This window comes from Aquila chrysaetos, chromosome 4, assembly GCF_900496995.4.
Source record: "Aquila chrysaetos chrysaetos chromosome 4, bAquChr1.4, whole genome shotgun sequence".
Classification (NCBI taxonomy): domain Eukaryota; kingdom Metazoa; phylum Chordata; class Aves; order Accipitriformes; family Accipitridae; genus Aquila; species Aquila chrysaetos.
The window spans coordinates 39755979-39783310 of NC_044007.1; the positions used below are offsets into that span (position 1 = coordinate 39755979).

The following is a 27332-nucleotide window of genomic DNA, read 5'->3' on the forward strand; positions in this document are numbered from 1 at the left end:
TCCCTGGACACCGAAATCATCAGGATTATTATGCAAAGAGAAATACTGTCAAAAGCCTGGACTGGATACAAGTTTAACTTTGTGAACTGAAAGGTCCATATTCATCATATTAAAATGCACTTTATTAAAATATATAAAGTAGAACAGACAGTATAGAACAGATGTTTTGAGGAAAACATGCCAGCTGTACACTAATATTTTAATTTTATATGAGGTCAAACCCATAGAGAAATTCTTTCCCCTCCCACGCTAAACTATGGTGGATGTGTCAGGCTGAAACCAGAATAAATAACGATGTGAACATGTTACTTTCACAGAAACTTTCAAACATATTAAATAAGATTAAATGGTCAGTTCTCATGCCAAAGAACTCTCATCCAAGTTACCATACTCTAATGCACACAAAAATCCCTCAGAAAATTTAAACCAAGGTTTTGCTGCAACTGAATGGAAAAGAACTGTTCTCTTAATCTCTCTTAATTTATCAGTAAATTATATGGATCTTCACCTGGCAAAAGGATAAGACACTGAAAATCTGTGTGTATTTCTTTAACAAAATGGTAGGAAAAATGAATTCAAATGGCTTTGAAAATAACATAAAATCCATTCCTAAAGGGTGGTTTGCATTTGAATGCCTAGAGTTATTAATTTAAAAAATTAGTGCTGCACAGAATTTGAAGACTGTCCACACTGGATTTTCACTGCACTAGAATCAGCTGCAGTACATAAATATCTTTCAGGTGAAAGAGCCACCAATTTTGAAAAATTAAGGTAACTGCTACTTACAGATTTCAAAATACTGTTGCTTAAACTCACTTTTAGCTAGGAAAGATGCACTGACACCTGCACATCAAAACAGTTTATTTAAAACTACTTTTTTTAAGGAATATATTTGAAGTGTGTAAATTCTGCTATGAAATAGAAAGCAACTTCAAAATAGAACTTTGACTAAACAGTGAAAAATATTTAAGATGCTTCCTCCTAAATATTATGGTTTTTTGCACTTGACTAAGAGCTCAACATTATCTTTTGTTTGGTGCCACAGATTTGTCTGGGATGAGAATCATTTTGGCAAGGGGCTTTTGCATCTAAATTCTGCAGACAGTGCATTATGAAACTGCCAGAGTATCCAAAAAGAAGAACCTAGAATAGCAAAAGACATGAAGCAGTGAAATGTGTCTAGTTGTAAATATCAGGTTTTTCCCAATCCAAGTCCCTCAAAATAAAGTAGTGCCCATGTTTTCCTTAAGCCAGCAACCTGAGCATTCAACTGACAGGAGTTATTTCTTGTCAAATACAAAAACCCTTATGTTAAAGATGCTGATGTTACAAAGTCAAGAGAGACTCAGATTAGCAAAGATCATACAACTTTAATTTGTCCCACTTGTTTTAGTAAGAAAAGCCTTTCAGCAATAACATTACTACATGAGTTCTCAGGTCTCTTCAAAGTGGAAAAAGTAGTCAAAATGCAAAATACTCGGTATTTCTTCCTTCCTCCTGGTATCACTAAATGTGTGTGATAACATCATATCTTACTGTACACTACTGAAATCTTACACTGAATACAGGACTGATTTTTTTTTTTCTTGGGAGCCTTTCTCGGTTTTAAACATTCTGCTGCATCTCTGGTTCACCAACCCACAGGTGTGTAGTTATAGTGCAGCTAAGCTTATTCAACAGTGAGTACCTGCTTCTGAAAGGACAAACCTCCTTCTTTCCCCTCCCACCATCTCCCTTCTAAACATCTAACCTCACAGAGAACTGCCCAGACTGTTAAACCAGCAGAAAACATCTTGAACTGACTCAGTATGGATCACAGGAAAACAAATGCTGACACAAAGGAGGAGGTATCAGGACCAGAAAAGGGGTTCCACTGACTCCTCCATTAGCAAGTTAGCAAGCAGCCATTACAACAACTTCACTGTATTGAAAAATCAGACCAAAAAAATGTATTTCTACATTTATTTGAGATATTAAGCACCATTCCTTTTCTTTCTGGAGGAAAAGAACTCGTGCATAAGGAAGCTGAAGGCTAGAAGTTTCACATGTCCATTAACTAGTACAGCACTCCATAGCTGATTTTACAATGTTATATACTATTTTTACAGAACTTTATATGCACATAAAATTCCTTTTAATTTCAGCTGCACATACTAAACTCTCAGCAGTCGGCAAATCGGTCACAACATGACTAACACCATCAGCAATGACACTCTTCTATTTGTAGATTTGCTAACAATCCTGGAACAGTGTAAGAACTGTCACAGCTCTCTAAACGTGATCACCTCCTTCTCTTGCAATCCTGTCTCATTTTCCAAGTTTTCAAAGTCTGCAACAGAGTGATGAACCCACTTTATACTAAACCTGATTCAATCCAAGAGCAATGCTCATGCTATTAGAATAAAAGAGGCAAGGGGTAAAGCAGGAAATACTAACAAAGCCTGCAAAAATATGAATACTGCAGTGGAAGCAAACTAAAGGTTGCACATGCAATCAGTTCCTGAATACCTGACTCTTAACAGTAGCTTTCTTTTAACTGGAAACTTCTGTGCATTTTCATAAGATATTTTTGTAACAAAGAAGGAGAAACATGCTGATCCTTTGAAGGATCATGAGAAGGACTACATTTTTTGGACTCACAACATTGACCTTTGCCACTTCAACTGATCAATGACAGTTGGAACAATAGGCAGTAATCCATAAGTCAGCCAACAGAGGGAAACAAATAGCTATAAAACCTGTTAGCAAGAAACAGATATGCATGGAAGCAGCAATTTTTGGGCTCAAGCCAAATTTCATAGGGTTTGGGCTTGAAACCTTTATCTCCTGGTCTCCTCTTACAATATGCACTTCGCTTATCCCTCCCTTACCCCACTTGCTATTTGTTACACATCTGCACTTAAGTGAGATTGCTTCTTTTCTCAAAAATATGGGAGTGGCTTCACTTTTGAGCTTCCAGAACACTGGCAGTAAAAATCAAGATTCATATCTGCTACTCCGCAGTCTCAAACAATATTTTAAATAATGAGCAAGAAATAAGTGTGTACTGAACTTTTTGTGTCTGCAAGGTTAGAAGAGTGCAAGGGGCTTAAGAAGAGCAAAAGTAAAATATAGCAAAATAGTCTGTATTCAAAACAAACCTTTGCCACTTAAGTTCCAGAACTTTGATTGCCAGAATCTGTAAATGAAGGACTCGAAACACAATATAAACATCTGTGTTGGACAGTAAGACATGAAACACGTTCAAATAATATGTGGTATTGCTATTTTAAGCTATAACATATCTGACTTCTACATTGCCGTTCTAAAAAGAGAAAGCTATCCCTGGAGTTTGGTACAGGCTGTTCAGTATTTTGTACAGTCAATACACCCGCTTAACATTTTTTTAATATTCTCTTCCAGCAGATAGAATGTGTTGCTATATAAAATGAAACAAAAGATATAATTTTTAGAAGTTAAAAACTAGTATAGAATTACCCAGTTTAATATGTATTCTAAAATTCTTGTTGCATGGTTCTAACAAAAATCATGTTAACATGGCTATGAATGTCATATCCATGGATCAAAGTATTTTTCTCAAAATATTTTCGAATAGGGGAAAAAACACCTGGATGTTGGGACAATGAAACAAAAAAATTTGAGAAACAGAGTATATGCTTGCTAAACAAGAATTATGTTTATTTAGCTAGTGAATCACCTAGAGGAGTAAATTTTCACTTTCATGATAGCAATCTGTCAGGCTTGCAAACACCCAGAAATAGGAATTAAAGATTATTTTAAATGTAGTTATAAAGGTCATAAAAAGTCTGATTTAGACTGAGGTACATTTACTCAAAACTGAGATTCATTGAGTGGTAGCAAACAAACAGTTCCTCAGACAAATGCACTTTTTTCAGTATACATGTTACAGAAAAAAAAATAAAGAAATGTGCATTAACTGGTGGTGTCCACCAAGCTGCATATTAATATTCTCTTACACCAAACAGTTTGAAACAAGGGAAATGTCATTCTAATATAATTTTGTTACGTTTCATTTGGCTAAACTGCAGCTTAAAGTTGCTTTGCCATATTAAAAGATTACTACAATAATTTTCACATGAACATTTAGACTTGAGTTTTACTCCAGGACTAAATATGGCATGATTTGCTTTTAATCTGTTGAATAGCTAAAAACTGACAATTAAAAAAACTACAACAAAGAAAAAATTAAGTTGAAGCAATGTGAATCTCACGTCATTGAACCACTTCTAATGGTTAAATGTTAGTATTTAACAAATTCAAAGAGTTAATGAATCCTTGCATTCGTTCGGTCTCCTGTGCCTTAGCTAGGATGCATAAATACAAAAGACAGCAGATACTGGTAAAAGCTTCAGGACAGAAAGTGCTTGACGAAGGTACAGTTCTCAAGTGTGTTTGGTGAGAGAGTATAAGGGCAGATGCACTGATGAGAACCATTACAAGAAGAGTCAATTTTGTGTTAAAGTGTTCAAAGATGTCACCTTAAGCAGAAAAAAGCTTTAATAACGTCTTCTTAGACATATTAGGCATTTCCAGAGTCTACATCATTAGTGTTGTAATTCTAGCAGGACATCTCCATATAGTTATTGTTTGTTTCTATTTCTCTCCTGAAAAAAAACAAAACACAAAACAAAAAGGAAAATCATGTTAATACACACAGTTCAACATTATCTGCTTTCCTCTCATTAGAGCAGTTGCATTACTTGCAATTTCTCTAAATCAGGCAACAAGCTTTCAAGGAAAAAGCTTCACTTTTTTTCAGGAACATGAAATATCTAGTTCAAGTCAACTTCTTAAAAAGAAACACAGAAGTATATGTCAAACTAAAAGGCAAATATGTTAAAAAAAACAGCTATCAAAAAGAAAAGGTTTTATAACATTACTTTCAAATCACTTCCGATAAAATATATTGGACAAAGTGAACTGAGTAAGGAGACCAAGGGACCTACAAACAAGGCAAGAGGTACCCTAAATCTTCCGCTTAACTTGTTCAAAAATGCTCTGCATGAATATTTAAATATACTACTCTCCATCCATTATATCCCTGAAAAAGTAAAGCTCATATTCCCAGGTATCTCATTCAAGGCCCCCTATAGTAAAATGTTTCAATGTTCTTAAGATCAAAAGGTAAACGAACAAGTTGGCCCACTACCTCCTCCTCCATACAAACACATTGCTCAAATGGCAAGAAAAATAATTTAAAAAAAAAAAAAGCCATCCATACTTTTTTTAGAAATTACTTTTAATAACAAAATGCAAACCCAGTGAGGTAGGAATGGCTGGAAAAAAACCCATTTGAATGCAAGCGTGAGTCGCAGTCAAAACCATATTCATTACAAAGCCCTCGCAGCACTGCGAGATGTGGCATTTGGTGCAAAGGAACAAAGTCCGTAATGTCATCTGTGTAATACAAACAATGATAAACAACTTTCTACGGTTAAAAGCTAAAAATACTAACTGCACTGTATCTCTATCAGGGACTAACAAATTCTTCCTCTGTATTACAAGTCTAACAGAGTAAATAACATTTTCAGTGCTTTATCGTCATCCTCCATTTTCTCTACTTTGTTAAGATAAACATACACATAGACATTATGACTACCTCTAGGAAAAAAATAAAAACATATCAATAAACTATATCTCATTACCTTCATTATGTATCTTCCAGACTCTAAAAAGACACTGTAGTTTGACTCTTAAGAAACTAAGAATTTATCTTCCAATAGCATTTCCTTTCTTAATATGTACAACTGAGCACGTTACAGATATGTTTTAAAACACCTTCATGGAAGAGAGGTAGGTTCTCTCCCCCATTTAACAGAGAACAAAAAACTAATTTCCAGTATTTTTATTACTAATGCATTACACAGCATGTTATAAATGGAACATAAACATAGCAGTGAAAACCAAAATAAACCAGGAGGCATTTGAACAATGACTTCAAAACCACTCTATCTGATACCATGCTGAAACTTTATTATGCTACAAACTATTTAGGAAAAGTGCAAATTAGTGTATGAACCCAAATAAATTCTGCTAAAAAGACACTATAATGAAAGAGGATACATAACATTTATACTGGTTATTAGAGTACAGCTGATGGTCTAGTCCTCTCGAAGACAGACTTCCAAGTTGCTTCAAGATGAACACCAAAAAAGTAAAGCTCACACAGAGTTCTTGCTCCCAATAAGCAGCTCCTAGTCCCAGCAGCTGTATATCTAAGATTGGACATTCTCTAGGGCAAAACTTCAGTATATTTAAACCAAGAGCAATACTTGCGTTGTTCTACCAGAAATCATTTTTTCCTAGTTCAAAGAGACATGACTAATATTTTCATAGTAAGGTACTATTTTTAAAATGCAAGATTGATAGTAACATATCAGTTTGTATTAATGACTGATAAGAGCACACATCTAGGCTGAAAACAGAATATCACTGGCCTCATGCCTCACTATGCATGTAAGGCATGCAAAAATAGCCTGCTCATGCACATCTCAGATTATTCCTCTACTATGAGAAGACTTCAACTGAAAGAACTGCAGAAAGTGCTGAGAAACACTACTGCAGTATTAAGTAGGAGCCTATGAAACTGTGATGTTAAGTAATGAAATCTCAGTATTTTAACAATTTTAAATTCTACCTATATACAGATAAAGTCACCTATTCTGGTCCATTTGCAAGTATTACATATGTAACCACTGAGTCAAGCCGTGTAGAAAGCCTCTCTGCATTACAAACTGCTGCACAGTAAATGGACTGACCATGTGCTTTGTGTAGCCCCTGAACTCAAAAGGCATTTAAGTTCATAAAAAATCAAAATAGAAAGTGAATGATATCCTGACTACCTGCTTCCAGTGGATGAAATAAAGGAGGTGTTACAAATTTCAAGTCCATTTTGAATTCTACAGAGGAAAAAGGCTTCAAAGTAACACCAGCACACCCTTCCTGTAGTCTCAAAGTTACGTATATTTATATACTTAAAGCAGACATATAAACTTGACATTTTTCAATGCAAGTGAACAGTACATTCTTCAGATACTGGGATCAGTAACATTTGGCACTCTACAGCAAAACAGACAGAGAGAAAACCTGATTTATTCAAAATGCAGGTAGTGGTATTAAACTCAAAAGCAAACTAATCTTCCCCACAGCTGTCGGTCAGATCACAGTCACTACCACTGCCTTTTCCCATCTCAAAAAGTATTCCTCTTCTGAGTTTTTGGGTGGCTTTTGTTTGATTGATTGTTTTTGTATAAACAGTGATTATAGACAAACTAGCAGAAGACTTTATCCCCAGCAGGTTTCCACCACCAGAGCAGAGGAAGTTTCCAGCATAACTGACTGGATTCCACTAACATTTCCCTTTCACCCAACATCTCTTATTCATTTATTACATTCAGACAAGCAAAACCTTTGCAACATCTCTTGCAAATGCTCTTGGATAAAAAGCTTCTCCAGTCAATTTAAGTTCCCTGCCAAACTTCACTTCAGAGCTCACCATGGTGAGGTTACCCAACTTTAGAGGGAGTTTATGAGCAGGATGCGGAAATTAAGTACCATTCGAATTAGAACAATGTGGGAATGTATCAGCTGGTTAAAGGTACTTGCCAGGTGCAGACTATGTGGTGAGCAGATTTCACACATGCAAATAAGTTTTGACACAACCTGACAAAACTAAGTGAAAGTGAACCTGAAAATGCTTGGGCCTCAGAAACATGCGTCGATCTAGTACAAAAATATGGAATTAACTTGATCTGAACTGAGAGGCTGACTTACTTCCAAATTTCAGTTCTCTGAATTCAGAGCAATCATCAAATGATCCTGTGCTGAAAACTAGCTGCAATCTATCCTCAGATTTAATGAAATCTCAATGCTAACAAAATTTCAAAATTCAAAGCAACAAAAATGTTTCCTGATCTGATTTGAAAGAAACTACTGAGATGCCCATAACACTGACTTTTGGAATTTTTTTGTCAAAAAAGAAAGTAAATGAAAAAGCCTGATTGTAAGTAGCAAAAATGTAAATGGTAGCCTAAACCCAACAAGCTACTACAGTCCTCAGCTGTATGGCTTTTTTTTCCCCCGAAGATCCCACAAACTGAAGCTCAAGGTGAGGGAAGGTGGATTTGAAAGAAGGACTTTTGCTTTTTTATAGCAATTCATCAAGTGCAAGCATTTCAAGATGTCCATTTTGAAAGCTATCCAGGATTGCAAACTTGCACAGGCAAATTGCTGAGTTCCCACACACACACCTCCAGCACAATCGGCTACACTTGCAAAAAAACCCTAGAATTTTGCCAAACTTTTGCATCTTACTGCAATGTTTAAAACGTTTATGCCTGAAGCTGTCTGCTTTGCCCCTCTCCCAAGAGGTAGCATTCTCCCAGCAGCTTCAGAAGGGAACGTGTAGCACATCTTAGTTGCTTCACTGCAAACTGCGATTTAATCTTCAACTTAAAAGCCCTGCTCATCTGCAATGTAAGCTAACATGTCAGACTGCATTCTGTGAAGTGAGGCACAGGCACACATCTCTGCCAGCTCTGCTGCGTGGGCAGGAACACCTGGCAGAGGCAGAACAGACAGCTGTAGAGGTGGTGAGAAGCAGCCACAGCAAAGTTCATGAAATCTCATTTACTAATGCCATGAGCCATAATCTGCAGTTTATTGCACCACAGTGTGCCATTACAGCTATGACAGCATAAACATTGACCTTAGTGCTTGAGAACCACAATGAGAAACAGATTACTGAGAAAAATGAAAAATGCTAGAAATAGTTTTCTCCATTTATGACAAGGATATCATTGGCTATTAATATAAACTACATTATTTTACAAAACTTCAAAGTTTTAGTAAAGGTCCTTTTTAACTTCTCACTCTTGAATTCCAAACTAGAAAGGGTAAATCTCCTGAAGACAGAGATTACCTCAAAACCAGATAAAAATATTTAAATACATTTTTCCAAGAAGCACTTCTGGGAATTCTGGGAAGATGGGAAGGAAGCATCAGATGGGAAGGATCTCTAGAAACCTCACACGGACCTAGAAATTTTTCCTGTGGAGATGCCATCCCCTCCCTAAACACTCATTTTCTTCTAATCCCAACATGAAAAATACAAGGCATAAATTAAAAAAAAAAAAAAAAAAAAAAAAAAAAAAATCAAAGTCAACACAGGAAGTCAAACAATGTTTTACAACTCCAGAGCAGTTCCTTCTGGTAAGCCTTATGAATTAATACTCATCTTGAGACCTTGCTGCTGCAGATCATTTGAACTCCAGAGAGTAAATAAGGCTTTCAAGCATATAAACATTAAGAAAGTCTGAAAAACTACAAGACCTAGCCTTCTAAATTATTTATTCTTATTATTAGTTTTGATGGCATTTTACTTATTTCAGTCTCTGAAACATACTTAGCAATAGTAAAAATGTGAACAAATTACAGTAAAAAGGTAAATAAATTTAAATTTAAGCAGATACATGCATTGTTAGTGAAACATGGACAGACCATATTATTTTATTATGGTAACGACAAAGGCAATAAGAACTTAATCCACATCTGAAATTCCACAGCACACTAAATAACAAGGTACAAACATTCAGAAGGCAGAGGTGGAGAAAGAAATCCAACTACTTTAAAGATATCATATGATAAAACACAATGAGGAAGTGCTCTGCAGAAACCAAGCTTGAACTCCATGAGCCAGAAAAGCCCTTCCAGTCTTGTCTTCCCAGGTGGACACTTTCAGTGATGAATCGGCCAATTCTAACTACAAGTAGCAAGTGCTTCCTTTCAGTGCTGTACATCATTACACACTGAAATATCAGATTTTAATTAGCTACAAGACAGCCATTTCAGCAAGTTCATTAAAAAGTAAAAAAAAAAAAAAATAAAGCTTGTAGATCCTCATTATTGTTAACAACGCTCACAGCGTAACATCGGCTTTTGAAGACTGAAAACAGATAGCTTCTAACTACATCTATAGAAACTGCATTGTGATGATCACTGTCCCAGCAAAAGGAGCAGAAAGAGGACTCTGACACATTTGTTAATTTTTCTCAGATGCCCATGGGCAACAAGAAGATGATTTTATTTAATTGCTCCGCTAAGAAATCTATAGTAGCATTGGGAAGGGAAATGACATCCACTGCAGGGCCTACAAAATACACTGGGGAAGAATTTCTCTGACAATTTTTCTTTAAGTCTTACCACTCATGCTCTTTGCACACACGTAACTCAAATTCCAGTCTGCCATGAGGAAACATGAACTTATTTTATCTTGGTTTATCATTATATTCTATATGAAAGTGCAACGAACATGCAAGTTTATGTTTACTTTTCCACAACTGACTATAATCCTTAGGTACAGAAGCAAAACAATAATTATAATTACCTGTCAATATTAAGTACACTACCAGACCTCTGAAAAGCTGCTCACAAAGAACTGGGCTCAAACCGCTTATCTGATACAAATTTTGTAATGTATCATTTCAGCTAGATGAATCTGAAGGTTAAAGCCAATCAATTTTGATACAAAACTTAAACAATCCTACTTCAACTGAATCTACAGAAACAGCTTTACTAGATATGCAAGATCTTGCATGGTTTTAAAGTGCCATTTTTTCCAGCAAAGCACCACCAGCAATGTTCACTGGAGTTTCTGCTAACTAGCTCATCTGTGGTACAAATCAATGAAGAAAGGCTGAAGTACTGTATGGAGAGTCACACAGGTTGCAACTCCCTTGCAATATGCAAGCATATTTCTTTCCTGCAAACTGCAAGGAAAAGCATCAGTGTTCCAGTAAATTTGTTCTTAATAGAGCAGTGCAATCTGAGGAGATGTAGCAGGAAGCAGAAGGTTACTGCATGAATTTTAACAGCTCTTCATGCACACTCAAGGTTCTGCTTTTGCTCTAGAAGAAGAGATTTAGAATTACTCCTTTGCTTTAAAAACTACAACTTAAAGACACAGCATTTAGAAAAGGTGGAGCTGTCACAGATCCAGCTCAATTCAAGTTTGAAGTCTTGTCTTAGGAAGTCTTCATATTTAAGAACACTAAAGAATTAGATTCCAAAAATGACCGGTCTCTTGAGCATTAAGGTAGACCATTTGGTTGATATACCTAGCTTTTCCAATAGGGGTCCCTATTTTACAGGAGAAATTGGACTTTCAAGTCCCAGAGTCGAGAATTTAAATCCACTCTGTAAGAAGGGACTCTGTAAGCTTGATTTTGCAAGTAGGAATTTCAAACTAAAAAGAAAAACAATACAAGATCCATGCAAGTGTCGCTATAAACTAAGACCACCTGTGAGTTTAATTACATTCCAACTTTTTAATTCAACAGTCCAGTATTGCACTTTCCCTACTACACCATCTTTTCACTTGCTAGAGTAATGCAGACCACACCACTACTCAAACTCTTACAGAGTCACTCTATGCGAGACCATATTTTAACATCCAGACCTCTCCATAGTATCCCCATCCTGTAATAAATTCTAAACCCTACCTCTGAACAGAAACAACTGACTCTATCAAATGCACAGAAAACAGGCACATTTGAAATCTATGTGTCTATAACAAGAGAACTTGCAGGTCATTTTTAACTGTTTCCAAAAGACTAAAGATGCAAAAGCAAATGAAGACACAGTAAATAAGCACAGCATCATGGGATGAAAATTCTGGATCAGTACGTCTAAAATTATTCTAGCTCCAAGTAATCCTCTTCTCCCAAGACCAGGGGCACATACTCATCTCATGATTATCAAAGGAGCAAAAATTTATCTTCTGTTTCTACTTTCTGAGCATATTGTTTTTTCTTAAAACAGACATGCAGCATGCTATATCACTTTGATTTATGAAAATGAAACTGTAGATAAACATCAAGTTCAAGGAAATTGCAAAATAATGGCCCTTGAAACATCAAAAGCATACAGGAAATGCACAAGTTTCTCAAGATACTACGTAACCTGTTTCATTTACTGTTTTGAACCTCCTTTAGATGTAAAGACACAAGCTTTAAAAAGTCATCCGGTACAACTATCATTTAACTACATTAAAAATGTTCGTCAACTACCTGTTTTCCTTGACCTGTACAAGGACTGTGGATGTATCTATATCTGACTTTGATATTATAACCTAGGAGTTGATGGTTGGGGGGTAAGGGGAGGACAAAGTGTCTACAGTTTGCTCTTAATGGACATTTTCTCACTTCCCTCTTTCCTTTAAGATATTTTCAAGAAATATCAAACTAAGCATAAAGTCAGCAGTGTCCTGGAATGGAAAGGAGTTACACTGCTTAACACTGCAGCTTGATTATGACCCAATTATCAGAGAAGCAAAAGTTACATTAGTATCAGAATGGGGGGGGGGAAGAAATTACTCCTTTTAAGAGTCAGAAAATTTTAGCTATATCAGCATTCCTATTACAAGATATGTAGTACAACAGGAGAAAGCTAACATTTTAAATGTTTATTTACCTGCCATTTAAAGGCTTCCTGAAAATAAAAATTCCAAATGTAAATTAGATAAACACAAACATATATTGCATGTCTTCTCCCACGGATAAAAATTAGTTATTTTTCTGAACTATCTCATGAAGAAAAGAATCTAAAGCATTCTATAGTTGCATGGAACCATGATATTTTTTTCCATTATATGCTACAAAAGTAGAACTCTGCACTAAAGAGCCCCAAAGGAAGCCCTAGGACAACAAGCAGCTGCAGGTTAACAAGCCACCACCTGAGGGTGAGGAAGTTGTAATCTTCCAACAACTGCATTTTTACTCAGAGACACATTTCATTTTGATCCATGTATTTACTGAAGATCAGGTGCACAACTAACACAGATTTTTTTTTTTTGTTTCCTTTTCAATACCTTTTATTTTCCTAATGCCATTATGTGCTCTTAAATGGCATGTTTTAAGACTTCTGTTCCTTTTTTTAGATCTTATTGTCTTTCAACAGAAGGCAGTAGCAATCAAATACGTTTTTAAATAATCTGCACACAAATACGCACATTTACACCATGCAGCAGTAGTTCAAACTAAGGACTAATGCAATTTCAGATTATTTTAATATACTACTGACAGAACTCATGAAAAACGTCACTGATTTCTTTGCTCCTTTGGTGAAAGATCACAGCACTTACATGTTTAAAATAGGACACTGGAACCTGAGCCGTAAGAAAAGTCTGAATGATTACTGCACAAATTTGTTTCCAACCCCACTTGTAGATACCTTACCCACACCAGGGTCACATCAAACAGTGATAGACACTAGAGTTCTAATATTTAAGCTTAAAGAGACTATTCATAGTCATTTGCAAGTAACCTTTATTAAATGGCAAAGTTACTAAAGTTTCTTCTTCTGTTAATCACAGATTATTCATTGCACTTTTATAAGTATACTGCCATATTTTAATAAAACATACTGCTAGGTCATATTGGAAATTAATTATTGATCCCCCTGAGTTGTTAAGATTAAAAACTTTTACAACCAATTATTTTAAAATAAGTTAGCTGGAATGATGAACAGTTATAGAGTAAATTAAATCCATAAATCATATGCTGTTTACTATGTTTACCAGATCACTGGCTGTATGAAAGTTTGTTACCAGCTATGCAACAACAAAACATTAACTGAACTTTAAGGAACATATAAATGACTACTGCTGCTTTATGTATTTAATATTTTATTAACAGCAATAAGCACATTTTTCATGACCAAAACACTGGAAACAAAGTGATTGCCACAGAAAATGGGGATGAACTTAATTTACACAGTTCTACTGGCAGCAGAAAGTGCGTGAATTTAAATACAGCTCCATGAAAGCCTAGCTGGCGCTAGGTAATAAAGGATTACTCAATTAACCATAAACCAGTGTTTACAATACTGATTGTTGCATTTCCAAACTATTCTTGAATCATAAAAGAGTTAACAATTATATGTTTACAATTTAAAGACAGGTTGTTTGTATACTGTGTGATAAAAGGAGAAACCCAGAGGTATAAGATCTACACCCAATCATAAGAGAATGATAAAGATGATCTCTCAGTAGCTGTCATTAGTTTAATTTGGACTTCCTATATTTTAAGTACATACTCATTTGCCTCAGGCATATCTAAAATCCCTCTACAAAGATAAAACCTCACAACTAGATATGCAGCTCTGAAGTATTTTTTTTATAATTTGTCACAAAACCAATTTGTACAATGTTGTAGAAGACTCAGTGCCTACTATGCAAGTATGTTGACAAGTATGTTTTCTCTCAATAATATTGGGAAAGGTAACTTAACAGAGAAATGCAGAGTTCAGTACTTGAGTCATACAGATACTATATGTTTCCCTGAAGATATTAAACGAAACAGCAATGTTACTTTATTACACAAACATGCATAATCACAGTCATCTAGTTAGAGACCTACTAAATGATGAATTTAGTACTTTGAATTTTAAGTTTAGCATACATAGAAACACTACAAACAATCTATGTTACCCCCTCCATTACATTTCGTAGCTTTCATCTACTACTGAGGGAACAAAACCACAAATAAAACACATTATCTTCCTGAGTTGCTAGGGCATGTCTGAATTATGACTCCTTTGATAAGTTTTTTCACAAAAGTAGATACTTTGGAAGCAAACCAGTTATTTGTGGAGCGTCTTAAAACATAAAAAATTAAGAACATACTGAAACACGATGGCTACAGAGAAACAGGATAATCTTAATCCATCTGAAACGTTACTGAAATCACAATGAGGTTGTAATAAAGCCTGAAAAAGTCAAAGTTTTCCCCTTACAGTGAATACTAGTTAAGAATGCAGCCTGTCCTCCCATCATCAAGATAGCATGGAAGTAACGATACTGATTTAGGGCATATTCAGTTTTCTTTTTAGAAAAAAAAGATTCAAAAGGCATTACACACCCAAATAGGATACTCATCTTGCCTCCAAACAATAAAAAACTTTCAACATGACAATTTATTGCAGAGCTGCGCAATTAAACTACAAAACTGATTTGGGGTATGCACGACACTGGTCTATAGGAGATGTACATTCCTAATCCTTCAACACACTTTACAAGAGAGGTAGAACCACTGCAGTTCTAGAAACCTAAGAGAAGTAAGGGGGCTGTGATGCATATGAAATTCTTATGCAGCCAGAATTGTGGCAACTTCAAGAAGTGAACAAATTCAGGACTTTGCATCCCACAAGGCCCCTAATTAGCATAAGCCCTAGAGACTTTGGGGGGAGGGGGTATTCAGTAGATGGTGTGACAAGATGAACAGAGAGCACTACCACCAACTGCACTGATGCAAACTCCCTTTTCTGAATACTTGCACATCATCTAACTGGTACGATAGTTCCTGAAATGTTTCTAACCATGAGACAAATCATTATTTACAGTTACTAGCAAGTCTGGAAAGAAAACAAATATAGCAAAAGTAAATATGATGGTGAACATAAATGTTATTAGTAGGGAGAGTACACACAAGACAAAGTAGACAAGTCCTATAAAACAGCTTAAATTAAATGCCTTTTTCCCTTGTCTGGTTTTCTGAAATACCTCCAAAACTAAAGGTTTCTCTACAGATTTATCATAGGTATATTTTATTTTGGAGAAATGAACTACACATTACTTGTTTTAGGAAATGCACTATCAGAAATGTCAAAAAAACGATTCCAACACTGTACAAGTCATCACTGTATCACTTCCATGTTTCACAACTGTACAAAAGACAAATTGAATCAAGGGAGAAACCTGCTTTTCACAGTAATCATGCTGTTAACATTTTGTTAAAGCAGAATTTGAATTTAAATTGTTATGTCAAATAAAGTAAGCTTCTCCTGTAACTTGAGGTCCTTTTTGTGACATCCAGAAACCATAAAAATCTAAACTAGAAGACTTCAGTTACAGGTAATACACTCAATTCAGTTTTTGTTTACTTTGAAGGGTAAAACATGTCACAAGTCTGCTTATGCAGGCCTATGTTAGTATCGTGGTTAAACACATGCCTGTGTTAAAACAAGTTACAAGAACTTAAATCTTTTCATTAAGAGCCAGTTATACCAAGTACAGACACCTTCGGTAAAAAGCACCACTTTCTGATTCAATACTCACACACAGAAATTCCAGTTGTATGAAAAACGAGGTTTCCAAAACCAGAAAAAACAGGAGAGCTACTATAAGGACATTGATTTCTTACCCTACGCATGGCTTCCTCCTCCTCTTGACGCTTCTCATAATGTGCAAAGTCATCAAAGATTGAGGTGGTATGCTTGAAAGTAGCAATTATTTTAAGCACTTGCTTGGCTTTTTCTAGGGGTACCTCTTGAGTGTCCCTCGAATTGGTAACCGGTTTGTTGTCATTGTTTTCCAAGCGAATATGCCGCAGTTGGTTATTGGGAACGTCTTTGACAAAGATCCATTTGACATCAAACTTCCCCTTCCACTTATCCTGAGACCAGACACCAGCATATGCATTGTAGTCCACAACAGACTTCATCTCAGCCACTCCACAAAAGTGTCCACTGCCATTCACACTGAAGAGTAAATAGAGTGGGCCTTTTCCATTCAGGGAACGGTAAGCAGCATCCAAGCGCTTATTACCATGTTCAGTACTACACCAGATAGAGTACTTAATGGAGCGATGAATATCGTCCTCTGAATAACTTTTGATTATAAACACACGTCCATTCTTCAGATTCCAATCGAAATCTTTGGGATTGTAGTTGTTTATGGCCTTTAGTTTCTCCAGCACTGGATGCACTTCCACACCAGAAGGTGAGGAGCTGACGGATACAACACCTAAACCAAAGTTCTCACTACCAGCTCCATTGTTCTGGCTGAAGCCCACACCCCTATTACGAGGAGCTACCCAGCGGTTTTGCAGCTGTTGTTGCTGCAACTGGTGAGGCTGGGCCTGCTGCTGAGGTCCTTGTTGCTGTTGTGGTTGCTGTGGCTGAGGCTGCTGTTGAGGCAGTTGGCTTTGCACCAGTGGTGGTGGTTGAATTAATGGCTGAGGCTGCTGGATTATAGTCTGAGGAGGCAGTACTGGTTGGGCTGGGGGTGCTTTTACCACTGACCCTTTGTCATCCCAAGTTCCAATATTCATGTTGTGTTTTATAGGTGGTGGTGGTACAGCAGGGCCCCCAATGCCCACATTACCTTTAGGCTTGAGTTTCGGCTGAGGTTTAGCAGGCTTCCTTGCAATGGCAGCCCACGAGGTTGGTTTAGGTGCTGAACTGCTAACTGGGGGCACGCTGTTTGCTGCAATGCTTGTCATACCTGTACTGCTCAGAGCTGAACCTACAGTTTTTGTTACAGCAGCCGTCATATCTCCACCAATTTTCAGTCCAGTCATGCCTTGCTCAATGCTGCTAATCCCAGGCACCTTGCTCAGAGTATCACTGCCAAATCCAGCCTGTCCATCTGCTATGGCTCTCCCAAGAGAACTAGGTGGATAGCCATAGCTGCTGCTGTAAGCAGAGCTTTGCGTTGATTGTCCCTGAGATCCACTTGTCCCCCATGTAGAGAAGTCTGCATTCCCAGGAAAAAAATTAAATCCATGCTGCCCAAGAAATGGAGGGGTATTTCCTAATGCCCCAGGTTGACTAAATACACCATCGGGTATGTAATGGTGTTCGCCATTACTCATCTGTCCATAAGTTGTCAAGTATGGCATTGGAGGGTCGCCTGCAGTTGACCATGCTGCTTCGCCTAAAGAGTAAGGAAATCCAATGGATGGAGCATAATAACTAGGCATATATGGGTCTGACATTGGTGGATAGCTGTTACTCTGCAAGAAAATAAAACAAAAATCAGCAATATAGACAATTATGCTCAGGGCAAAAAAAAACCTGTAATACAGTCCAAAACATTTTTCAGGATTATATGAATGCATTTGTAACTTCCACCATTCCTCCCAACATAAAAGATGAACAAGGTATCTGTTAGATAGGGCCATTTCTTCCTCCAAAGACCTTTTCAAAGCACTGAAGAGCGCCATTTTTTGTAATATTTTATCTTTATTTTCAGTTACTGAGCTAGGCTTAAGATGCCTCCATGTCAACAGTATCAAGAAAATAACAAGCTACTTTAAAAAACAAGCCATGACAACTGCAGTTTCATAAATACAGAAAAATAGGTGCAACTGTGGTTTAAAGTTTTGCTATTCTTAGTTTTGTCAAATTTCTCACTTCTAATTGGAGACATCTGCCAGAATATTATAGTGAAAAGGATGCAAGGATGCCTGTTTGTTTCAGGCGGAACAATCAAACTGTAACATTTCCACACTATTGAGAACGGGCATTAAGTACTATCTGTGGCCTAGTAGAACAAAGTTTGCTAGCTAAATTCAAATTCCACTCCCAAGACTCCTGGGAAATCACAGCATTTACTTCTTGAGAAGATAAAGCTCCAAGACATTTGAAGGACAACCCCCACATGACTTTTGATGTTGTTTTGGGGGAAAAAAACGCACATCATCATCCTCTACCTGATGCCTCCTTAATGTTGTATTATTTGAAAAAAATGGGAAGGCAAGCAAAATTCTCAATGCCTTTTAATAATTTGCGCTTTCTCCCCCTCTCAAGACCACTATAACTTACAAACTTAATTTAATGAGTACTAACTTTTTGACTAGAGACAATTCACAGTTCTGAAAACAAGTCATTAACTTCCTGGCAGAAGAGTTATACCAGTAATATTAAGCTTCAATCTATTATGCCATCAACTGTGAGCTACTTCTACCAGCTTCAAAGGAAATCACATCCACGCAGTTACTATTTTCTCAGAGCCAAAGAAACTGTTGTTTTGAACTGCATCCCATTTATGATGATTTCATTGTAAATGTAAGGTGTGGGGTTTTGTTTTGGGGTTTGTGTTTTGTTTTCTGGGTTTGTTTTTTTCCTCAAGCTTCTTGTAACTGCATCTTTCTGAAGTCAGAGCACAAACACAAGAGCAGGAGACATCAGAGCATGCTTTTTAACTGAATCTTTTCCAGAATTATTAAAGACTTTACCTGTTTAAGTTATCATATGATAAGACAAGACAAGATATAAAATTATATTTCAATGGATATTCAGGCAAGTAAGTAATACTAGCTAAGAAATATCATCCAAAAATTAATGAAGTCTGGAAGTCAGTTGAACTCCAAAATTAACTCAAATATTAAACAATGTTCACTTACCTGATTTGTCTGACTACTTAGATATGGCTCAAAATCATCATCATTTACTGCATCCTTTTGATGAATCGAACCGTTTTGTACTGAAACTAAAAGTAAATCTGTATTAGGTATACCCTCTGGAAGATCTATGTTGTGCTTTTAATCTTGACAATGCTACTTAGTCACCTGCACATTGAAATACTTCTACTTGTGCTATGTTGAGACTGAACATGTTATTGTTAAACACCACTTTGCTAAATTTAAAGAAAATGGCTCATTCTATTGATGATCCCAATCAGTCTCAGGAGAGGTCTGGAAAGATGGCAACCAGAGCAGACTACTCCTGACTATTCTTTCCTGAGCTCCATAGACAGAGGAAAAACTATAGGCACACCTTATTTGCACAGGCAGTAAATCCAGCGTTTCCAGAAGTACCAGACCAAGTGCAAATGTGCAGACCAATCAGATCAGACATATTCAATAGGTTCAGGGAAAATTGCAACATACAACATTATCCTGCCAGGACAAAAGTCAGTTACCCACCAAGACAACCATAAAGGGCACTAGTATTCAGCTATTAAATTCTGTATTTCCTACGTAAATATTATACTGTACTGCATTAGCGGCATCTCTGAACCTCAGAGGGTACACAGCAAAACAGAAACAAGAGCTAAAGTCCCCAAGGGTGATTACAATCCTTTCCCAACATATATGCCACTATACACTGGAATCTCTTCCTACCTGCTCTTCTTGGCCTCCTATTACCTTTAATTTCATCTAAGGCATTACACCTACCTGGGATTTTCCAGCTGCCCAAATTACTTGAAGCGTCTCTCCACCCTCCCCCAAGCTACTATTCAAACAAAGTCAAGTTGCACAAATTTCTACTAAGTTCCATTGTTTCCCATGGTGCAAAGCAGAGCAGGGACTTAAACCAGCAATTTGCAATTATACAACTTGAAGATGAAGACCTCTTCTCAAAAATAAATTACTGCTGTTCCAAATACAAGTTTTTTTGTTATTTATCAAACAGGTTCAGTGAAAAAAAAAAAAAAACAAAAAACAACAAACAAGCCAAACAACAAACAAACAAGTTTCAGAGTGATCAGTAATGTGCACTGAGAAACCATGACAGCAAAAGTTAAAACAAAACAGCAGATTTTCTGACAGCTGGAGACACTGAGTTAAGAGCTGACTCTGCAGTCTCCCTCTTCTAGGAAAAACTTCTGAAAGGTATATACAACCATGTAACTAAACCTTCAACTGTGTTGGAAGTAGTGTTTAAGAGTGGGTTTTTTTCTGTTTCATTGGGGCAGAGGGGGCGGTTCTGCCACCCAAAGTTCACTTTGCAAACCAAGTGGTGCCTGGACCAAGTCACTTCAATTTTTTTCACATTTGACTTGAACACCTCTAAACCAAACTGCCTTCAGGAAATGAAGCTAGCTGAAAAAATGACAAAGGGATAGATATAATCACAAGGAATAACCAAAATTCTGGAAAAAAAATTATTAATTTCAGACAGCAGTAAAAAGAGCTGAAAATTCATAATTTAACACAAAACAACAGAAGATTTTTTTTTTCAAAGCAAGCATCTGGGAAAAAAAATCAAGCAACTTGTGTTTTGAATGTCTTCCTGGAGTTTTAAGAGTCAGAACACTTGACACTTCAGTTATTACAAACTGGCACAGTGCGTTTGTATACTAGCTACAGCCAAGTATGACCAGCAATGGTGAGCACAATGGGTTTTAAAACTTGGTAGAACAGTATTTCTAGATTAAATACCAAATTTAAATTAACATTAGGTGTTGGGTTTGGTTTTTTTCCCTAAATAAGGAGTTTCAGTTAAGGTCATTAATCATCCTGAACTTCCACACAATGGTAACATATTAATGAGCTGGAATGCTATATTCTTCTTTATATTTGGCCCAGTCACACATGGGATGAGCCTCAAAATCTTTTGTCCATGCCATGCCCATTGCTTAGACTTGACTAAATACTATGGAGAGCACAAATGTTAAATAGAATTCTGTTATAATGAAAAACATAGATGGAGGCATACAAGTTTCTTAAAAGCATGCAACCACAAATAAAGGAATAAACAGCTGCATGTCGAGACTAGAATCCTATCAAAATTAATCTCCTCATACTGACAGCTAATCTTCATAAAACATGCATCTGCTGCGTTTATTGTTTCAGAGGTATCTAAAGGTCACTTAAGACAGAATTTTTTTTTGGTCTGCCATTACAACTAACACAGAATATTCTTGTAAATGTATTTTCATTCTTATTTATTCTGTATTGAGATCTTAAGTCAATGACACAAGAGTTCTATACCAACATCTTTCCTAGTAAATATATACATTTTCCAGTGAAATAGCATTACTAGAAGTTTGTTTCTTTGGCTTTTCATTCTACCTTTACATAACAAGTTAATAATGAAGAAGGTAGCCCACACACACATTTAGCAACAGCAAACAGATTAAGATGCATGCCTCATTCCCAAAATCTCACATTAAGTGTTCCAACTGAACAGGGCAGTGATGAAGAATACTAATCGAAACTAATCTACAGTTACTAAAAATATCTGTATCAATCCAATCCTGAAAATACTGTATACTTCTGCAAACACTGTGAAAACATACAGTGTAATTAGATATTGGGAAAAAACAACTCATCAAATAAAGGAACTGAAAGCTTATATTCTTTTAACTGCTACTATCCTTTGAATAACCACTTGCAAAATGCACAAATGATGGCCAAAGGCATAAGAATAAAATTTTCATTAGAAGAAGCCGTTACACCTTAATTAATGTGGAGAATAAACACTAAATGAAACATGAACATTTCATTCTTGTTTTCAACCTAATGCTTATGTTTACGCCTACTACAAAACCAAAATTTTTTATATATATATATATATATGTAAACAAAAGTCAGCACTTTCCTATCACAGGTGTGATACACTGGCACAACAAACAAAAGAAAGGGGCTGGGGGGGGGGGGGGGGGGAGTATTGGGAATGCCAATTTCTCCCTATCACTACGCCACTGTAAGACGTCATTTGATTGATGTCAGTTCTGATGTTTTATGTCAACTGTATAGTAGCTGACAATTAGAATAAGAAAACTTTCAAGACAGGATATTTTACTCATTCATATCTCTGAAATACCAACATTAACATCTGACACAACAGGTGGACAGTACTGTTCTACACACTAGAACTTTAATCCCACAAATTCTGGTCAAGGCAAACAGCACTGTATACCAATTTATAATCGACTAGAATAAAGCATCAAAAACATTTTCCTAGACAATACAAATAAGCTACCTCCCAATGTCATTTGCAGGTCTAGTATTTTTTGTTTCAATATGAAAAGTACTCTATTTCCATGCATACACCCCTTACACTGCTCACTCACATCCTCTCATTTGCTTTACCAGACATGTGGACAGTAATCTTTTTACCATCCTCTAACATTATTACTCTTATGCACAGAACCAACTTCAGAGTAGTCTGTTAACTCAGTATCACATCTTCCATCAAAACTCCTTTAAGATGGGACCTATCATGACACCTGAAAAAAGATTACTGTCTGCTAACATGTGGTCAGTAAGGATTGCTGATACAGACTTAATTTATCCTCTTGAAAAAGTTTCTAACCCAAAGCGAATCACTCGTGCTACACTGTGCTACCATTGTTAATCTCCTAGCCCTTTAATGTAATGCTAAATCATAGCAGTTTCATTAAATAGACGTTATACCAAATAATTTAACAGAATAGAGGAGATTACCATTTTGTTTCACTATAGTTTTCATTTAGGTCATAGTCTTACCAGAAGAATACATAGTAAGTATCCATTATTTAGAAGGATGCACTCCATAAAAATCCAAGTTCAGAAATGCAAAAATCTCATCATTACATAGCAAACCAAGAGATGTGTTTTGATTCAAACATTCCGCAGCATTTACAAATTATAGCACACAAAAATACGCTAACATAAATAAGTTAAAGTAAAGCTGACTTGTGCATTTTCACTACTAAACAAGCTGCAACGTAACACCCAAACAGAAATGCTTAATACTTTCACTGCAATTCATATATACGGAGTATAGTTCAAAAACTACTTGTATGATTCTCTAACAGGTGCATCTCTAACCTCACTAAAACTGAGATATGGTAATTCAAAGAACATGAAGCCACAAACTACTTGCTAAAATGAATCTGACTTTTCCTCTCATTTAAGGGCAAGCAGGAAGGTATAAACACAAACTATTTCAAAGACACAAAGAAATAGTTAAAAGCTTCAGTTTGGGGGAACAAAAAAAAAAAAAACCCAAAAGGTAGAAGTATTAGAATATGAGAGAACAAGTAATCAAAAATGACCAAACTGAGAAGGTCTGAGGAGGTAAACACAAGTTTATTTTTCCCTGAATGAAGAGAAATTAAAAGGAACAGGCCAAATTCAGCAAGATCCAGGAACCATGTGCTACCTTGTAAGCAATATATGTAATAAGAAGCAGATAATCTGCACGTAGACAGAATAATAGAATAAGTATGCTGCGGATAACCTTAAGTGACAGTTCACAGAGAAGAATTAGATTAGTTCAGATAATGAACAGCGGGGGCAAAGAGTATATGAGCTCAAAAAAAAAAAAAAACCCAAAAAACCCAAAACCCAAAACAAAACACACCAGTTTCCTGACTGCATGAAGAAATAATAAGCATATTAACACACGAAGATAGCTGTGTGCATGCTATTCTATAGCTCAGCTTGCTAAGCACCTAAGAATTAAATGGACACAAGTGTACTGATCAGGCAAAAAGAATTCCCAAATAGAACATTAGCCTTTATATCAAAGATAACAAATTCCAGACCAGAAATAAATTGCAAGTTATAATCCGAGATGCTGTTTACGACAGACTTGCCAAGAATTTGAGAGAGAAGAATATTAAGTAGTTAGTTCCTTGTTTCTGTGGGAGAGAAGAAACCCCATTGAGTATGGTATTTAAAAACTAAGATGTTGACAGAAACATGAAAAAAGTAGAAAAGCAGAAGGCCTACAAACACCAAGAGAATATTCTATACTGACGCTAAAATGAAGAGAAAAGCCCACCAAATTTCTGAGAATAAGGAAGGTGATGTGTTCTGCTCACAGATATGAGTAACTAAATAGTCACATGGCTATTGCCTCGCAAGCTAAGGAAGCTGTTCAAAAGATTCTTCCTGATGATTCTAGTACACTGATTCTATTCACTGCACAGAAAGGCCCAAGGTGTACTCTCAAAGCGATTATACAAGCATATCACAAAGTCAGCTAAAAAGAAATAGCTATGTTATCGTCTGACTTCTGACATTAATCTTCATTTGCAAAATAAAACAATTTAAATTGATGTACCACTGTGCCACAGTAAAAAAGCTGGGAAATAACATTTTGGCACACAATTTCCTGTCATCTTGCTCTGAAATAAAAGACATCCTATAGCTACATTCTCATCCCACAATTGTCTGAAGACATATTAATCTCCATAAACAGCAAAATTAGAGTTTTATACAGAAATACAAGAAATCAACTTACCTTTATTTCCCTGTCCTTTAGGTCTCTGTATACAGGAAAGTGGAAAAAAAAGCAAAGCAAGTTCAGTTAGAATCCTCTAATGTTTACTTCAGGGTAATTCCATTTATTTGCCAATTCTGCTCTTCTCAACTTAAATATCAGCTTAAAATATAATTAAAAACATGTTATTATAAAAAAATTATACTATATAAAATAATGTCATATAAATTATTACAAAAACCCCAACAAAATAATTCTAAAATTGAAAAAACTTCACCAAAAAAACATTGAAATAATCTAGTCTTTTACAGCACATTAAGCTTAAATGGTGTTGAAAACCTGAACAACAGATGAGTTTTGATTGCCACCCCTCCCCAAGAAATATAAGCAATAAACAAAGCATAGAGTAAAAGAACAAAGAAAGTTAGCAGCTTAAGATTACTGCCAGTAGTAGAACTTCATTAGAACTTCATTATCATATGTTATCTTTTAAGTTGACTGATGGGTACTTATCAGAGAATAACCAACAATGCCTTGCTTTTTAGGTATACAAAAGAATATACAGTGATATGGTAAGCTGAACTACGAGTTGTGCATTCCTTGTCTAGGCAATTACATTGAGAAAATGATACAGTCTGTATGAAGATTTCACACAAGGAAATAATACCTTAAGGAGGATTTTTTTTTTTTTTTTTTTTTTTTTTAGGATTAGTCATTACAAAACACTGTTAATCTGTCGTGCACTAAGAATCACTGTAACAGTACAAGTTACAGTATCCTTAATTCCTCTATAGCAAAATAAAATAGCTTACAAAAACAAATGCTAGCCCATGAAAATCTAATTCATCTTCTCACATATGTACAACTAAGCACGAGTGAGTCTCCAGGCTCCGTCACTCTCTAACAATTTTTAGTCCTGAAAAACTCAGTATTCAGAGGTTTCAAAGTTTAGAAGGCAACCACCTCCATCTTGCTTTCATGTGCACCTGCCTCAGAGTTATCGTAAGACTGTTTTAACACTGCTCCACCTAAAACTGCACTGGTTAGTCACCTCGCTCTCCTCAAACCAGAGAAAAATCTCTGTAACCTTAAAAACCCCAACTCATCTTTTGGGACGAATCTAATCCAGACACAAAGGCATGCACAGACCAACAAGAGACATGGTACTAAAAAAGTTGGGAAGAAGCAGCCTGCCTTCGTGGAAGACAGAGCAGTGAAAAGCTAGGAGATCAATGAGCTAGAAATAAGTGCATAAAAGGAAACTGGAGAGCATGCACAGAGACAAAAGAAACAAAACATTAAAGGCACAGAGAGAAAATAAAAGGGGGCAGGGGACTGCAGGGCGAAAACTTTTGAGGAGTGGCAGAGGCCCATGGATGAAGCAGAGACCAAGACAAAATAGCTTCCAGCCAAAAATAAAAGGTCAGCAGAGGCCTAACAAAGATTAAAAAAAAAACAAAAAACAACATACTCTAAGCTCCGCGAAGAACCGACTAAAAAAGTGCAGCACAGCGCACGGAGGGAAACAGAGGAGAACAGCTGGAAGAAGCGGAGGCCGCGGGGAAGAAGCAGAAACCAGAGGCCCGAAGAGAGAGGAGGTGGGTGAGGAGAGAGAAAGGCACGAAGCAAAAGGATGCGGTGACGAGGAGCCAGAGAGAATATGGGGTGCGCAGGGGCGAGGAGAGGGAGCCGGGCGCCGCGGGGAGCCCGGCACCGCGGCTCCACAGGAGCGCAGAGAGGAAACGGGCGCCCGGAGGGGCTTGGCCGGGCAGGGCTCGCCGGCGGCCCGGGAGCACAAAGGGGGCCGGCCGGGCGGGTGCCCGAGCCGGCAGGGCGGCGGGCCGGGAGGCGCGGCGCTGAGCGCCGGCGGGCCCTGCGGGCGGGGAGGCGGAGCGGCTCTGCCGCGGATCAGCGGTTATAAATAGGGGCTGCCGGGCTGGGAAAGGGGCCCGCCATCCCGGGCGCCGCCGGCTCCGATTGATCGCCGCTCCCCATGGCGGCGCAGAGGGAAAGAGAGAGGGAGGGAGGAGGCCGCGAACAGCACCGCGCCGCCCCGGCGGCGAGGGAAGGTGCAGGTGGCCGCCCGGCCGCCGCTGCCGCCGCCCCCCCCGCCGGGGCTTACGACGGGCCGGGGAAGAGGAAAGGGCAGGGAGCGGGCGGCCGCCCCCCCGCCACTCCGCGGCCGGTACCTGGTCGACGCTGGTGGCTGACATTCTTCACGGGGAGCCGCGATCCCCTCGCTCCGCTCCGCCTGGGCCTCGAGTGATTCCGCACGCCGGGGCCGCTCGCCCGCCCGCCGCGCCGCTCGCCTCCGCCTCCTCCTCCCCGCCGCCGCCGCCGCCTGATTGTCGCCGCCGCCTGGGCTCGCTGCTGCCGCCGCCGATCGGGTTCCCGCTGGAAGGAGCCGGCCGGCCGGACGCAGCGCCGCTTCCCCCCCTGCTCTGGGCTCCGCTTCCCCACAATGGCGGACGGGCTCCGGCTCCCACTTCCGCTCCGCGGCGCCCTGACCTTCCGCTCCCCCTCCGCCGGCGTCGCCACTGACCTTTCCCTTCCCGTCCCCGCCTCCATGTCACGTGGGGAGGGAAACTGCCCCG

General features: G+C 37.8%; 1 protein-coding gene across 2 annotated transcripts; it reads right to left on the reverse strand.

The window, feature by feature from the left end:
• Window positions 1-104: 104 nt before the first annotated feature.
• YTHDF3 (YTH N6-methyladenosine RNA binding protein 3) lies at window positions 105-27312 on the reverse strand. 2 transcript variants are annotated; one of them, XM_030011530.2, is made up of 5 exons: window positions 26928-27312; window positions 24760-24784; window positions 19203-19288; window positions 16218-17810; window positions 105-4625 (listed from the first exon to the last, which is right to left on the reverse strand). In XM_030011530.2, exons 1-5 carry the CDS (start codon window positions 26949-26951, stop codon window positions 4602-4604), a joined length of 1752 nt encoding a protein of 583 aa, XP_029867390.1. In that variant the 5' UTR covers window positions 26952-27312; the 3' UTR covers window positions 105-4601. The 2 variants fall into 2 exon arrangements, with proteins under 2 accessions (XP_029867390.1, XP_029867391.1); XM_030011531.2 differs by lacking the exon at window positions 19203-19288 and having other exon boundaries at window positions 26928-27275.
• Between the last annotated feature and the right edge of the window lie 20 nt (window positions 27313-27332).

Excerpts from the sequence above, each read along its gene's own strand:
- YTHDF3 (XM_030011530.2), bottom strand. The coding sequence starts at position 26,951 with ATGTCAGCCACCAGCGTCGACCAG. Across the intron at positions 19,289-24,759 it reads TAAAGGACAGGGAAATAAAG|TTTCAGTACAAAACGGTTCG; the intron begins GTAAGTTGATTT and ends ATTTACTTTTAG. Across the intron at positions 4,626-16,217 it reads AGGAGGAAGCCATGCGTAGG|GAGAGAAATAGAAACAAACA; the intron begins GTAAGAAATCAA and ends GTTTTTTTTCAG.